This window comes from Convolutriloba macropyga, chromosome 7 (genome assembly GCF_964194025.1).
Source record: "Convolutriloba macropyga chromosome 7, txConMacr16.3, whole genome shotgun sequence".
In the NCBI taxonomy this organism is placed as follows: Eukaryota; Metazoa; Xenacoelomorpha; order Acoela; family Convolutidae; genus Convolutriloba; species Convolutriloba macropyga.
The window spans coordinates 74347858-74365556 of NC_134474.1; the positions used below are offsets into that span (position 1 = coordinate 74347858).

The window sequence follows — 17699 nt, forward strand, 5'->3', positions numbered from 1 at the left end:
GATGCGGAGACAGTGAGAAGTAGTGACCTGAAACTTAGTGAAATGTAATAACATCGATTATAGAAGCGAAGAGAAAATCAGGTCAGGAGAGTCAAAGCTAATCAAGGAGGTCAAAGATAGAAATAACGAGAATCCAGAACGCGGAAGTCGTTATCTCTATCTGAATGAAAAGAGCAACCGGATCCCCACAATCGCTGAATCAGCTCGTCTTGCTATAGCCCAATGTAAACCCCAAAAAGCAGACTAGAAGACATCTGGATGAATTACATTATTTTTTAGGTCCAGGAACGGTCATTGAGTTAACGGCGTCAACGTCAAACATTTTGGAACCCGAAGAAACGCTGGTTTGAGTCAAAACTGCAATTTGGCGAAGATCGAAAGAAAAGCAACTGACCCCCTCGCTACGAGACGAACGGATATCACACAAAAATTCTACTGAAGATGATCTCAACCCACAAGCCTCGAATCTAAGACGATAGGTAAACTGCGAGTTTCTATTCAAATGAAGAAGACAAGGTCTAAACCAGGGGATTAGGAGAATAGGATGACTAAATCGTCAAACTTACAACAAGCCCCCCAAATAAGAGCTCCGGAAATGTGACGTCCAACAACCCATCGAGATGAAGTCAAACAGGGCGAACAGGTGAAGGAAGTTTACGCAAACTTTCACATAAAGAGCACGAGAACAAAAGGAAGACAAATACCTAAGCAAATTTTTATGGCTTCGAGGAGGCCAGTAGACCTATATCTAAAAGACAGCCATCAACGAGTAGACAAAAACGAGAAAAGGGATGCTTCTGTCAACAAGATACCTGAAAAACAAATACATTCTACTCCCGTTGACGGAAATCTCGATAAAAGAGTCAGTGCGAAGGGCATTCGAAAATTTAAACGCGACTAGCGTGTAACTAATGCTGACTCAGAATTACCTGGAAACTCAGCAAAGCCCGTGCAGTTAACCGTCGGCTTCAGACTTGGAAAAGACTATTTTTTACGAAAATGTAGTAGATATGTCAAAATAAGAGCCAATTGAGAAATCCGCTCTAGAAAACGAGCATGAGTTCTCCCTAGTGGGAACATTTTATTAAGGGGCGGTGTAAAGAGATGAAAAACTTTTAAGGAGACTGCGTGACCATCAAAAGCTTATGTTGCCATAAAGATTATCTTGCTATAAATATGTCAATCAATTTAATGCAACAATTTTTACTGTGTAAACATATACTTAATACGTAGCAAACATTCGGAAATTTTTCGCCATACATTAAATTACTTAAACAATCATTAATCTCAGTGTTGTATTATTCAATAAATTTCATTTACATTTACAAACAACTTTTTCCATCGGAAGGGAAATACGGTACACGCGACTCATTTCGGCTGCGTTTGGTATCCGGCAGTCGCGTTACCATATTGTTCCTCAATTTCTCCCTGCTATCGGGTCCAATCTTTTGATCTTTCTTTGTACGTTAGGCTTCATTCTTGCCATAAGACCTTTATGAACGTACTTGTTATGTACTTATTGCTATTTTGTCTGTCTATGCATTCCATTGTATGAACATTTTTCACTCTCTTGTGAGTTCTGAAATAGAACAGTTGCAATTATACTTAATGTGACAAAAAATTAACAAGGAAATTAAAGTTGTATTTAAGAAATAGTACAGCCATCAAAATGTTGAACTAGGCAAATGTGTTCTTCTTTATTGCTTCGCTTCAAACTCTTCTTTTTTGCATCATAAATTTTTTTTTGCCAGATGCCAACTTGGAAGCTGACATTTGCAATCATTTAGTGGTGTTGGAAGCTGACATTTGCATTCATTTAAATCATGAGCAAACAATGTTTTTAAAAATATTAGCAAAAACTGTATTAGCAGTCTTCGTTTTACCTTAGTCCCCCCAAAAAATTTTGTTTATAAAAACAAAATTGACAATTTACCATGTTTTGGTAATAAGCCTACAAAAAGTAGCTATTCCAGGGGTTAATATGAACAAAGATATAAAAATTTCAAACCTATTTTTTAGAGCTAATGTGTGATATAACATTAATGTGTGATATAACTAATGTTTGAAGAACCTGTGGAAAATAAATCTGCCTACATAAAAAACCAAAAATTGCTACAAAAAACGGAAATTTGCAGAAAAGATTTATAACTCAGATAAATGACTGTGTTGTGTTGAGTTGTTGAACAGCTCCAGCATTTTTTCACCGTAAAGATGCAACAAATTGGTTGTTGAACGCAGTTTACAACTTGTGTTAATTCGAAACGCGTCGAAATTAGAGTAAAAAGTTTTCGGTAAAAACAATTGATCTGGTGGTCTCTTACTGCTAGAGCAAAGGGCGCTGACAAGAAATCAAGGTTTTTTTTTCGTGAAACACCACCTATAAATTGTTCAAGTGTTCTGCCTGAAGAGAAAACACACGGAAAAAGATTTTCAGATATTGTCTGTTTTGAAATTGGACAAGGAGCTAGTTATGAAAACACTATAATACAAACTGGAAACATTTTTCTGAAACGACGGCAAATGATATTTTAAAATCTACAACACTAAATATGAAACTAATCTCTTTTCTGTTAAGCAGATGAGCAAATTTTTCTAATTTACTATGTAACAATGACAAAAAATCAGGAATTATAATCACTAACTGTTAAGAAAAACTTTTTTTTAAAGAAACCTGCTCTGTTTTTTTGCGTATTAGGAGTTGGCATAAGTTTGATAGCTTTTCAGCTGTTAGCATTCTCCAAACGCTTCCAGAGATTTGTGGTCAGCAGTTGCGGACCAGTGAGTTAGACACAATTTATATTTGAAACAATAAGTGAACCGGTTCAGGTATGGATAAATGAAGTGCCTAATTTTCTAATCAAGAGAACTTTTTTGAATTTTGCACATTTTTTGTATTCGAGCTAAAAAACCCGCTTCAAATGAAAACTTGAACTTCAAATCAAACTTCTATAAAATTGAACGAAGTAGAAAGTTCTGATCAGTCTCCGAATTGCTGTGGATGTAGTAATCAAAATATTGAATCCAAACTGCCCTTCAATTTGATAAATTTCAAAGTTCTGTTCTCATAATTTCAAAGTTCTGCATATCAGGTCGGTCGTAGAATTCAGTTTAGAACTCAGATGAAGTTAGTTTACTTTATAGTAGGCTTGTTAACGCACCAGGAGCAACAATTCGTTCAAAACTTACACTAGATTGTAATTAAAGAATACTGGATATTTTTATACATGTTTTTTCATTTGAGTTTTCGATCTACGCGTATGTTCGACATTTCGAGAGGATTAAAAATTAAAGCAGCGAGAAAACACAATAGTAATTCTCACAATTGAAATTTGAAATCGGACTACATGTTTGCATGCAGAACTACAGCAAGAAATTTTCAATATGAAAAGAACTGACGAAATATTGCAAGTGAAAATCACAAAATGGTAAGCGTTGTGCACATTTTGAACCGTGTACAACAATGCTGTCAATTAGACTGTAAAGTAGATTTGCAATAGTAAAGTCACTATTATGCGTTCATGTTAGTCAGTGAAAGAAAACGGCAGTTGTTCTCTTTCAACCAAACTGAACTTCTTTTGAAGAGAAACACAGAACCAGAAACATGTAGATGAATTGCAGCGAATTGTAACCAAAAAGATTCAATTATTTTATGTCGCTCAAACTCATTCGAAACTTATTTGAGAGAGGTATTTTCCATCTTCACTGAACTATGTAAAAGTTAACGCTATGACCTCCTTATCATTAAGTAGACACGCTACAGAGAATGAATATAACCAACTAACGACCGGCGAGCGGTTGGCTTCTTCAGTAGCTAGCCACGGATTAGTGAGGCTAGCTTTAGCTCAATTAAGGGGCGTAAGCGAGCGAAGCGGGGGGGCACCGGGGGCTGATGGGGTGGCAAAAGTGGGGGCAACAGTGGTGGGCAACAGTGGGGGGGGGGGGGGGTCAATCTCTAAAAACCACCCTTCACAGCATAAGTATAGGTCTCCAAAACAGATTCTGTGAATCGCATACTTGAAGACTAGTGAGCTGAAAGGCTCTAAGAGCACTTAATGTCCACTGGGCGCTACCTGTTCATCTCGTTTTTGAGGAGTAAAAGTCAAATGCGTCAGACGAAAAATTGGTCAAGCAAAAAATCGCATAAAAAGACCGACAAGACTATTATAATTGCTACATGCTTCGTATGCGAGCAATTAAAAAGTTTTCAAAACGATTGTTCCTTATGTTTGACGGATCTCTGAACTAGAAGTTCGTCTTTATGAAATTACTATTAAAATTGAAAGTCTTGCAAAATTTGCGCTACTGCCAGGTTACAATTTTCTCCGCAAAATTTTAAAAATTTGTACGAGAAGGGAAAAACCACTTAAAGGGTTAATGAAAACTAAACAAATTCTAGTCCCTGCGTTTTTTCTATCTTGCACTAATACTATTTCAATTTTGAAACTCAATGGCACATTGGCCATATACATGTGATCACGAGTTGAAAAAATGAGCACGTTTATCGGAGTTTGCTAAAATATCCGACCGAATTCCAATAATGTCCGGCTTTTTAAATTTATTTAGTTCAGCAAAAACTATGCGCATCCAGTGTTGTCCATTTAGTACTGTCACAACCAATGGTGTCTTTGTGTAAACTTTCTTAACAAGGAGAGATTTCTGAACTGATTCCTTCTCACGTGATCAAAGGTTGAGATGGGAACAAACCAATGCATTCTTGCACTGATAATTGTTTGCATACCTCAATTAGAGGTATTACTAGACATTATAGTTGATATATACCATTACAAAGATTAACATCAATTGTAGATGATTATATTTCACCTGTAGTTACATGTGAAACCTAAATATTAATTGATGTTAATCTTTATAATGGTAATTAGGGGTAATTTCGGTCTGGAAAGTCTTATCAGAAGAAAATTTGATTCTGGACCTCAACCTGGGAAGTTAGGGGGGGGGGGTGTTTAAGATTTCTGTATGACTCAAAACAAAACAGTTTCAATAAAGCATATGTTTTTAAATTAATTACTCGACAAATTGCACCCAATTTATTTTTCATTTAGCCGAAAAGCAGAGCGTCGTTCTGTTCCTTGATCATGTTGCTGTTTGACTGGCTGTTAGTCTGGCAAAAATATTCCGATCGGTCATCTAAGCCATATTTGGTACCCGTACTGTACCTCACCTGGGTGAATTATATAACTAGCGTTAAGTAGAACCCTGCTCTCATTATCACTCATAATCAGCAGCTGATTTTTAGCTCAAATAAACGTGGTTAAATGGGATTAGGTGAAGGAGATCTATTCTGCCCCCCCCCCCCCTCCCCCCAGCTTAGTGGGCTTATATTTTTTGCGCCCCCAGGCGCATGTGCTGTTTTTAACATAGAAACATGATATATAACAACATATAGTTTGTAACCGGGGGCGTAAAAGACACTGGGGGGGGGGGGGGGGGACAAAGACACTAAAACACACTAAAAGACACTAAAACAGAATATATCCGGCGAAGAGGTTTTTAAAAGGGTTGATTAAACATTCAGCTTTACGTTTTTTAAATGTTCGCTCTCAATTAGTTATGTTTCTTCTAAAAACTCCTTGACTAAAAAACATTTCTTAATATTCTTGTAAAGCTTGATCAGAAGACACATAGCTTACGAACGATTTTCAATCTCTCGTATAACTCTCCGTCAGTACTCCTTGGGGGAAATTCACGTCTTGGGTTAACCAATAAGTGCGCTGATCACGACTTGTTTTAAAAAATAAATTTGCCAAAACTTAATTGTCAAGACTTCTTCAAATGTTGGAACATTATCCGTACAATTACAACTTTCTTATGTTTCCTACAAACACTTGTCATTTTTTCTTAAAAACGCATGTCTTTTAGCTTCAAATATAGCCAAAATATATTTGGCTTTGAACCAGATATTATTTCGAAAAACGATAGGCGCGACTACTAACAGTTTATAGGAAAAATCTTCGAATCTATTTTAAACTTTTTTTATTAATGAAAAATTTTTAAGCGAGCTCTTGTTTTTTTTGTTCATTGTGCAAATTTAGAAACAAAGAAAAGATAATGCAAGCAGTCTCCTGGGATGTTTGAAACAAAGGTGACAACGGGCCCAAAAATTGAATTAAAAACCAACCGTCAAAAATTCATAAATATCAAAAACGAACAAAGTGTAGAAAAATTTCAATCACGGAGAAAAATACGAGCTGGAGAAAAACGTCATTAGATAACACGTTTAAGTAAACTTGGAAAACAGGCTTGAACTCTGATAAACATATTCTTATTTAAAAAAACAGCTCTGGCGAAGTATTAATCAGAAATGGCGTCGCCTTCTGAATTATCTTACGCTGTAGAGAGAGGGACTTTTAATAAAATTAAACAAAGATTCAGTTTGGTGGAAAAGGCTACACTGTTAATTTGACGATTCTTTTCCTGCGTTTTTGTTTGTTGTTGCGAGGTCATTGTTTGTTGTTGCAATAAGGCCAGTGATTCCAAATTTTTAATTATCTGTCAAAAACCCATGTCTGCTTTGAAATATCATTCTCATGAACTGTGCAAATATAACAAAAAACCTTTCTGCGTTCTAACGTTTGTAATTTTTTCATTCTATTCCTCAAAGTTCAAAATGACGAAAAGAGGATGTCTTGAACAGCCAAAAATTTGTCCTCTAGGCTTCATCCAAGCGACATGGTGAAAATGGGAAAACATACCCGGCAGATTGCCGGAAAACAGCCGCCGTTGATTACCATAACTCTATTGGGATTGAAAGAAAAGAAAATATCAACAAAAATTGATTTTTGTACAAAAATATTTTTAGGTTCGATTTATTTTGATGTCATTTTGTAATTGAACATACTCCTGTCTCTCAGTGAGAGGCTACAGGGTCTAGTATTAATACCAATAAGCCATATAGATAGTAACTAAAACTTATGAAAACAAAGTTCAATTACCGGGCATCTAAAAATGGGCTTTATGGGTTTATTCCGTTTCTATTTGACTTTGATTTTTTATACTGGCTCTCTTCATTTTGAATTGTTTTGCTGAGCAGCTGCTGTTTAAAAGGACTTTGAGCAGAATGACAGAAGAGTGAAACTAACCTAGAGAAGTCAAAAAGATCCCACGCAAAATCTCGAAAAAGCGGCAAAATGGGTAAAGCGAAAAAAAATTTCGACGAAGTAAAAAAAACATAGCAGGACAAGTCCTGACGTACAATTCAAAGAATTTTCATTGACTAATACAAAAACTAGACCTAGAACGGACTTTGAATGGATTGGGAAAACATTTAGAAAAAACTCATATCCGAAAAATTGAAAAAACAGTAAAAATCAAAGTGAAATTGCAGCATGTGAACAAAAAACAACTAGCGAGAAAGCGAATTTTTGTTCAAACACCGTTCTCTCACTCCACTTTAAATTTAGAGCGAAAAAATTTCACGCCGCAAAACCACTCGCTTTTTCGCTCCACTTCCTGTTTCGGCGTGACTAAAATCACTACTCCAATTTGACTTCAAAAATCATGAAAATGTGTGAACAGATCTTAAAAAAAAGACAGCGCCCCAATACTATTCAAATTCTTTGAATTGTAAAAAATACGAGCGCTATAATAGCCGGCTGAGAAGATGAGGGCGGCTATTAATTATTGATGAAAGCAACTGCATTTGGTTAAAGTCCGCCTATTAGTACACCTAGTTATAAAATTTTAATTCCCAATTGTACACCAGCAGTTAATGCGCGCTCTATAAGCAAAAGTCGCGGGCGTCCAAAAATTTTAAATGGTCATATCGTGTAAACTAGGGGGTCTAAATATGGCGGGTATAAAATTAGGCACTGCAAGATGGGCGCTCGTTGCATTCGAAAAATTACCTCCTAGACTTAAATTGAGGTTAATTGTTTGAATTTAAACTTTTAAAAATTTGGTTTCCAGGGCCCATATTGTCCAGAGGCACCAACTGCCGGTCGCACGTCGAAGTTTAAAATCGCACTTACTGAAAGTCCGTAAAAAGTTACACTATACATTAAAAAGTTTATATCTGCCCCAATCGATTTACCACTAATTTTTAGGCTGGTCTGGTAGCTACTGTAAATTGCCTTAAAACGACGGTTGACAGTAGATGATTACTCTCAGTGACAACTCTCTCGTTAATGCAAAAATTGACAATATGATTCATTCTCAGGACCAAATTTTTGCCATGATGAATGATTTAAGAAGCATTAAGGAAAATTATTAATAGCAAATACTATAAAATGTTTAATTCAATCAATGAACGTCAGATGGCAGTTTTTTTTAAAAAAAAATGACAGCCAACTCAAATTTGGCCACGGATTTTTTTTGTCCTACGTACACCCTATATTTATTTAATGTAAAACTATGTCAAATTGGCGCTAAAATTGGAGCAAGAAATTATAACATAACCGACTAACGTCGGGCGAATTGCTCTCAAACGACCGGCGAGCGGTTGGCTTGGTCAGTAGCTAGCCACGGGGGTGGGGGGGGGGGGGGGGGTGCACCGGGGGCTGATGGGGGCAGCACTGGGTGGGGGGGGGCAAAAGCGCGGTGGGGGGGGGGTGTGGAGCCAATAGTGGGGGTGGGGGGTCAACAAAGGGGGGGGGGGTGTCAACCTCTAAGAACCGCCCCTCACACCATAAGTATAAGTATAAGTCTCCAAGACAGTTTGAGCAGAAACAGACCTGAAAGGCTCTAAGAGCACATAATGCCCGCTGGGCGCTACCTGTTTATCCCGTTTTTGAGGACGAAAAGTCAAAAGCGTCAGACGAAAAATTGGTCAAGCGAAAAATCGCATAAAAAAAGACCGACAGGACTAATATAATTGCTACAAACTTCGTTTGAGAGCAATTAATAAAGTCCTCTTACAGCCTCAATCTTGATCCGTGTGCCCCCTTTTGCAGCGAATTGTAACCTAAAAGATTTAATAATTTTATGTCGCTCAAACTCTTTGAGAACTTATTTGAGGGAGGTATTGTCCTTCTTCACTCAACTATATAAAGGTTAATGCTATAACCTCCTTATCGTTAAGTAGACACGCTCCAGAAAATAATAAGAGCATTATATGTAGATTACTACGTCATCAGGGTGTTTATTTTACCCTAGCTTTACTCTGAAGGTACTGTACGGGTACCAAGTCCTGCTATATCGCCCTGAGGACCCAGAACAGCCTCCTCTTTTTCTAAAGTCTGGCCACTCCCGTCTAAATCTGGATAGTTGTTGTCATTTGTGACACCCACTTCCATTGACATGGAAAGACCCTCATGATCCATTTTGTTACTATTATCGATATCTGCACCCCCATTGGCCGCAATTTTCTCCCTGTTCAGTTTGGCCCTGTTTAACTTTTCCTCATTTTTGCGTCTCTTTTCCTGCTGGATCTCCTTGAGCCTTTGTTTGTTCAACTCGCTCTGTTCCCTCTTGAGCTGTATGTCTTGGGAGACTTTCTCTTTTAGCCCATCCTCCTTTTCACTCAATTCTGCCTCTGAAACTCTCCTCTGTCGCAGTTGTTCAGACTTCTGTCGTATCTTGTCCTCCCGGTTCTGAAACAGTCAAATCTTACTCAACCAGACCCAAGCCAGCTCTGGCCAGACCAAGTCACGCACGAAGGGCTCACCCTCCAACAGATTCTGCGGCATCCACGCTCCAGACTGAATACGTTCAAATAAGGGCCCCATCCAGAGTCCTTCCGGCAGGGTCTGATCAGGGGACTGCCTACGGGGGTGGGGGGGGGGGGGGGGGGATGACTCCTCGAACTCTTGCCCCCTCCACCCAGCGGGACTACATTATAGATTGTTGCCATATTGGCAAATTCAAGGGACGAGTAAACTTACACGAAGCAGTAAGCTATAGTATGTCCCATAAAGTTGCAATACAAGCGAACGTTCGAAAACCACCTGACGTGCAAATGAACATCAAAATGCTGATAGATACTCGTCCTGAATTTGACCTTTGACCTTTGAAACTACCGATAGCGTTGCAACTTTATGGGACTGACTGTAAATTCATTTAACAATCGCAATACATGGACGAGAGTGTCTCAAATGGGACTTCGCTTACATTTGTACTTTTGAGAAAATTAAGAATATTGGTTCCTGTATTAGTTAAAGGAAGTCCGAGCGATGTGATAATTCAACACCCAGTGAATCGAAACTTGAAACATCTTGATAAGAAGGCTTATTAAAACTTGACAAATGGCAAGTTTTACTAGGTAAAGATAATTAAAAAATAAAGTAATTAAAAGCCATTTTGGTAACTAACATCCGATATCCTCAAACTTATCAATTCGAACAAGTCTGCGGTCTATAAGGCAGGAAACACCTCATCTTGACCTTGCCCAAAAACAAGCTGACCTCTGATGAGACCAAGCTCGACTAAATTCACGCTCAGACGCCCTGGAGAAAATTGATCTTTAATCAGAACTTTTTGAGGTCAAATTTTTTTGTGCATTTATAGTTAGTTTGATGAAATCACAGATTAGACACATTTCCGACTACTGACCAGACAAGTTCGAACTTATTGTGTTCAATCACAGTGCACTCACAATCGCTCGTATAGCTAGATGTAAAAATACCAATCACTCAATTAGCATGTATAAAAGTGATCAAAAATGGTAATTTTTTAGGGTGGGTTATCTTTACACAAAATTTACTCACTTATGATCAGGTACTTAATTGTGGTTATAACAACATGCACGAAAAAGTGAGACGTTTACCTAAAGTGAAATGAATTTCGAAACTTGTATAACTTAATGTATGACTAAAGAAATTATACTACGAAAAATTGATATAAAAATGAGCAAAGTTGATTAAGGAAATAAAAAATGAAACGAAAAAAAAAACGAAAGATAAAAATCTCACGTGAAAAATGCTCTAAAAAACTCAAATCTCATGGGTGTAAAAGAATTTCTATTAGAACAGAAAAATTGCTCAACAAATTTGAACTCAGAATTGCTGAGACTATATCTGCTGAACTAACTAGATCATTGAGCACTCCAAATTTGATCCCATATCGCGTCAGTTAGACAGATCTAACAAACAGACCCCATGTGTAATCTGCAAAACACTGCTGACTACGAAAAGGCTACCCAGAAGATTTTTGTAAGAATTCAAGATTGTAATTCATAGTTCAAGATGGTACCCCCCCCCCCCCCGTCATTCAAATATATGAACTAAGGAAAGATGTTCGAGTATGATTAGCATATGAGAACAATTGTGATTGTTTTCTATCACGTTTTCTATTTTTGCAATTAAACAAAAAAATTAATGAAAAAAATTATATGAAGCTATCAAAGTTGGCATCGGATACTGACTTCACTGGTGTATAGACTTTGAATCCCAAATATGTTCAAACAATTTTAATTTGGTAATTAAAAATAAAAACGAGGAAAGGTAAGGAACACATACTAGAGAGTATACTCTAGCAGACAGTGTTTTGAAATTTTTGTTCGAGGTATTTAGGTAGTTTTCGGACTATATGCGACTTGTTATTCTTAAATATGGCGAATTAAAGTATATACAGATAAAATATATAATTTTATCTGTCATAAAAAAAACTTTAATTTGGGAGCTCGACAAAATAATAATTTCACCCGGATACAATAAACGTATATAGAGCCGCATTAATACAACGAAACTTTGACCGATTTTCGTTTGTCAACACGCTATCACTCATAACCAAAAATGAACGCTAACAAAAATGTACTGCAAGAATCTATAAAGAAACTATAAGAAAACTATAAAAGTCAAAAACTAATTGGTTGCTGTAAGAATATTTTCTGCAGTTCCTCAAAAGATAGGAGCCAAAAACACCAAAACGAAACTAAAGTACACATTTCCAGCTCAATTTTTAGAAAGTGGTTTTAATAATCATCTATTTTTTCCTCGTACTTTAATTCGCCATAGTTAAGAACAACAAGTCGCATATAGTCCGAAAACTACCTAAATACCTCGAACAAAAATTTCAAAACACTGTCTGCTAGAGTATACTCTCTAGTAATTATGTTGTGATCACAAGATAGAGCTTGAAATGATAGCTCAAAAAAGAGAGCATAGTAAGACTCTTGCAATGTCGACCAGTTGGTTCAGTAGAGAGCACAGGATTGCAATTAATTAAGAGATTGTGGGGTCGCAACCCGCTACTATCCCAATTTTTACCCTCACTATAAGGGTGTTGACAAACAATCAAAACAACCAGCATAGAGTTACTCTGATACTGTCTAACATGGATTTACAGAAACTCATTTCAGTTTTTCTAGTTAACAAGAGTTAGTTGTTTATAAACAAAACAAAGTGCGCCCACATGGTATGATCTAAATCAAGATAATGATTTTCTTAATTCTGCCAAACCAATTTCTCTAATTCAAAATTTCATAAGACTTTATGTAAAAGTTTTTTTGTAACTAAAGATTTGCTTACATGAAGATTTGCTTACATGAATTACAGAGTAATCTAAAAGTAATGCCGTCAAAGCAAAATAAAAAAGACGCTACAAACATGTTAGTGGAGATTGGTGCAAAACGCGGAGCCCAAGCCAAAGTCTAATCGTTTTTTTTAATAAATACTCGCAAACTTTCTTCAAGCATTCAAATATTAAAACCAAAATTAATCCGTATTGATGCAATGTTGTATATTGAGAAGTCAAAAACTTTTGAAATAAGACTTTTTTAGTTTTTTATAAATTATTTTACATCCAGATTTGTTGATCGGATAATGATCAAATTTTCTAACCAACAAAATTTCCAACTGCGCTGGCAATGCATGTCTCAGAATAAAAAACAGTTAAAAACTACTTTACCGCTGATAATTAATTCATTTTTTTTCAATTTGTTTTACCATCCAGTTTTTGACGCACTGGTTTTACATCGCTTCATGTGTTGATTACTATCTCCAGTTTAATTTTTACATTATCGTAACAATTAGTTACGATAATAGGTATCTATAAAGTTTCCGAACCGTCTTTTTATGGAGCAATTACAAACGGTGTACTGTTGAAAAAGAACAGGTACCAGGTCGAGTTCCTCCTTCAACATGACGTTTGAAAATACACATCCAGATCAATTTTTTCATGAAAATAACCAGAGACTTCAAGATAACATATGATCCAGACTTTGGTTCGTTCAAAATTTTGGTCGCGTCATGAGTGCGTTAGAAAGTCATTACCAATAGACTCCTCCAAACCAAAATAGGGACGAACCAAAATTCAGTTTGTTCAAGTCGTAAAAAGTATGAAGAAGACTGAAGAATAATCATCATTTATGGCACCAATCTGGCGGTGTTAATGCGTTTTGCGGGCTAACTTCAGACTCAACCCAATAAATTGAATACTGTTGTATGATAAGCACATTTTGGCTTCTATTTTGGGTGACAAAAGGTTTTGATGGCAACTAAAAAGTTGCTCAGCAGAGAGAGAGAGAGAGAGAGAGACGAGAGGGTTGATTACAACGATATGAGTAGAAAGATAGACAGAGAAAAAGAGCAGTTGGTTCTTACAAGCAATTTTAAGTAATTTTCATTTGCGCGTTTGTAGCCAAGCAGGAGAAAATTGTTTTCAAACAAATCTCTATAGAGACAAATAGATATAAACCACCGAAATTAGGCTACAAATTGACGAAAAACGGCTAGAAGCCTATGCAGATTCTCTACAAGGCCGTCGTAGAGATTGAAGTTTCCATGCATGTGATCTAATGAATTAAGCAGTGAATTAATGAATTGTGAAAAGATTTATATGGTTATTGCTTGGAGTGGAATAGAGTAACCTAAAAGTAATGCCGTCAAAGCAAAATAAAAAAGACGCTACAAACATGTGAGTGGAGATAGGTGCAAAACGCGGAGCCTATGACAAAGTCTAATCGTTTTTTTAATAAATACTCTCAAACTGTCTTCAAGCATTCAAATATTAAAATTAAAATTAATCCGTATTAATGCAATGTTGTATATTGAGAAGTCAAAAACTTTTGAAAATAAGAATTTTTTAGTTTTTTAGAAATTAATTTACATCCAGATTTGTTGATCGGATAATGATCAAATTTTCTAACCAACAAAATTTCCAACTGCGCTGGCAATGCATGTCTCAGAAAAAAAACAGTTAAAAACTACTTTACGGCTGTTAATAATTCATTTTTTTCAATTTGAATTACCAACCAGTTTTGGCGGACTGGTTTTACATCACTTCATGTGCTGATTAATATTTCCAGTTTCAATTTTACATTATCCTAACAATTAGTTACAAACAAAGGTATCTATAAAGTTTCCGAACCATCTTTTCATGGAGCAATTCAAAACGGTGAACTGTTGAAAAAGAACAAGTACCAGGTCGAGATCCTCCTTCAACATGACGTATGAAAATACACATCCAGATCAATTTTCTCATGAAAATAACCAGAGACTTCAAAATCACATATGATCCAGACTTTGGCTCGTTCAAAGTTTTGGTCCCGTCATGAGTGCGTTAGAAAGTCATTACCAATAGACCCGCACAAACCAAAATGGGTACGAACCAGAATTCAGCTCGTTCAAGTGAGAAAAAGTATGAAGACTGGAAAAGACTCAACATTTATGGCACCAGTTTGGCGGTGTTAAACCGTTTTGCGGGTTAATTCCAATCTACAGTCAATACATTTTAGACAGTGCTATGGTAAGCACATTTTGGCGTTTATTTTGGATGACAAAAGGTTTTGATGCCATCTTAAATTAGCTCAGCTGAGAGATACAAATAGATATAAACCACCGAAATAAGGCTACAAATTGACGGAAAACTGCTAGAAGCCTATGCAGATTCTCTACAAGGCCGTCATAGGGATTGAAAGTTCCATGCTTGTGATCTAATGAATTAACCAGTGAATTAATGAATTGTGAAAAGATTTATATGGTTATTGCTTGGAGTGGAATAGAGTAATCTAAAAGTAATGCCGTCAAAGCAAAATAAAAAAGACGCTACAAACATGTGAGTGGAGATTGGTGCAAAACGCGGAGCCCAAGCCAAAGTCTAATCGTTTTTTTAATAAATACTCGCAAACTTTCTTCAAGCATTCAAATATTAAAACCAAAATTAATCCGTATTGATGCAATGTTGTATATTGAGAAGTCAAAAACTTTTGAAATAAGAATTTTTTAGTTTTTTAGAAATTATTTTACATCCAGATTTGTTGATCGGATGATGATCAAATTTTCTAACCAACAAAATTTCCAACTGCGCTGGCAATGCATGTCTCAGAATAAAAAACAGTTAAAAACTACTTTACGGCTGATAATTAATTCATTTTTTTTTCAATTTGATTTACCAACCAGTTTTTGACGCACTGGTTTTACATCGTTTCATGTGTTGATTACTATCTCCAGTTTAATTTTTACATTATCGTAACAATTAGTTACGATAATAGGTATCTATAAAGTTTCCGAACCATCTTTTTATGGAGCAATTAAAAATGGTGTACTGTTGAAAAAGAACAAGTACCAGGTCGAGATCCTCCTTCAACATGACGTATGAAAATACACATCCAGATCAACTTTCTCGTGAAAATAACCAGAGACTTCAAAATCACTTATGATCCAGACTTTGGCTCGTTCAAAATTTTGGTCGCGTCATGAGTGCGTTAGAAAGTCATTGCCAATAGACTCGTCCAAACCAAATTCAGCTTGTTCAAGTCATAAAAAGTATGAAGAAGACTGAAGAATAATCAACATTTATGGCACCAATCTGGCGGTGTTAATGCGTTTTGCGGGCTAACTTCAGACTCAACCCACTAAATTGAATACTGTTGAATGGTAAGCACATTTTGGCTTCTATTTTGGGTGACAAAAGGTTTTGATGGCAACTAAAAAGTTGCTCAGCAGAGAGAGAGAGAGAGAGAGACGAGAGGGTTGATTACAAAGATATGAGTAGAAAGATAGACAGAGAAAAAGAGCAGTTGGTTCTTACAAGAGCTTCCTGAAACAAATTCACAGGTGCTGTTAAGCAATTTCCAGATCTCTTCCGTCTGTTCCCCTTCTCTGAACGTTATGCAACCCTCAATTTATAGAATATGTCATTATAGTAAATTATTATATCAATATGTAAAATGTGGCACGTGCTCCTGAGCTAGATAATAATACTCACCCACTAAGCTTCGGGGGGGGGGGGGGATACCCTACACTGATGTGATCTCATCGTCAGTTTTGAATTCAAAAATCATCGTCTATCATTAACAAGATACCTTTAACAATAACCACATTCAATCTAACTCTTTTATTAAATAGCTCAAGAAGGATCTTCAATACTAAATTATTGAACTCTGACATCTCACAACCCAGCATAAACTTCATCATGTTTTTAAATGGTGGCTTGAATATACCAAAAATGCGATATGAGCGAATGGTCAAAATAAAGTAAAGATGAAGACCCAGGTTTAGGTCCAGACCCAAATTGAGCCATGATCAGACTATCCAGTCTGAAATGACCTCTGATCAGACTTTCCAGATCAAAGTTACCTCTGATCAGCCCTTCCAGACCAAAATGATCTCTAAACAGACTTTCCAGACCAAATGTCCTATGATCAGACCGATCCTAGACCTTTGTCCAGACTATACTGCGCTTATGGTCAGACTCAACTCAGACCATTGTCCAGACTATAAAAAAGACTATGATCAGACCTTCTGGACCAAATTGACCGCTTAACAGACTCAATCTAGACCAAATCTGGTAAAATGCACATTTTCTCTGTTTCAAACTTAAAAGTAAGCTAAGTAACCACAATCGGAAATTTTTGTTTGTTGAAAATCCAAATTGGTATATAAAAATGAATTGCTTTGACCTCGTTTTGGTGGCCTGTGTTCACGATCAAGCGAAAAACCAGTAATCATACAAGGTCAATTATATGTTTATGATTTTTTGATTAACTTAAACACAAGTGTCATACAAAAATAAAGCACGTTGAAGCAACCACAACTGTAACGTCCAATTGTCCTGAAATATCAATACTTTGCTTTTTGTAAATTTCTGTTACTCATACTTTGTTATATTCGGAAGGCACCACCCAAGCTGAGGTCCGAGACCGAAAGTTGATAGACCGATCCAGACGAAACATCTCTATGTCCAGACCGTTCCAGACGGAGAGTACCTATGTCCGGACTTCCATGAGTTCACAAGCATTCATGCGTTCATCGTGCGTTCAAAAGATCATGCAAAAAAATATCAAGAGTTTTGTGCTTTTAAGAGAAACTACCTCCAGAAAATGCTCACAGTTACTTATGTACAGACTATCGTGTGTTCAAAGCTTGTATATGTTTCGACTTTGGTGCTTTCATTAATGTTATTGATGTTTCCAGATTGTATTTGAGTGCCCTTCAACCTTCTGAAAAATCTCTAGGACCAGCTACGAAAAATAATTTTTCAGACTTAATCTAATATCGATAAAAATCTGATTTTCAAAATCTACATAGCAATTAATGAGAATCATTGAAGCATTTTTTTGCTTCATCAATTCCTAAACATTGTCAAAACTGCTCAGCAGGTTGTATGCGATTCCTCTCTTTTCAGATGTACAATTAAAACATCTAACAAACTATCCCAGCTTTGTGCGTAATTAAAAAATATTGAAAAGGCACATGACAAAAGCATTCTGAGAAACAGCTTTAAATCAGAAAATCAGAGCTGAATACTAAACACATTTTTTTTCTTTTAAAAACTTTTTTCTGTGACCTTATATTGTGCAAAAATCT

General features: G+C 36.3%; 2 protein-coding genes across 3 annotated transcripts in view; both read right to left on the bottom strand.

Moving 5' to 3' along the window:
- LOC142342533 (flotillin-1-like) overlaps positions 1-17699 on the bottom strand; it is a 113989-nt gene that overhangs the window by 63033 nt on the left and 33257 nt on the right. The gene's annotated exons all lie outside the window — the stretch shown is intronic.
- The window catches only part of LOC142342534 (uncharacterized), a 45235-nt gene continuing 32529 nt past the window's right edge, over positions 4994-17699 (bottom strand). For both annotated transcript variants that reach the window (XM_075393886.1, XM_075393887.1), the window contains 2 exons: positions 9137-9545; positions 4994-5145 (listed from right to left, as the gene is read on the bottom strand). In XM_075393886.1, coding sequence (XP_075250001.1) covers positions 5057-5145; positions 9137-9545 — 498 coding nt within the window. In that variant the 3' untranslated portion in view covers positions 4994-5056. The remainder of the gene's footprint in view (positions 5146-9136; positions 9546-17699) is intronic.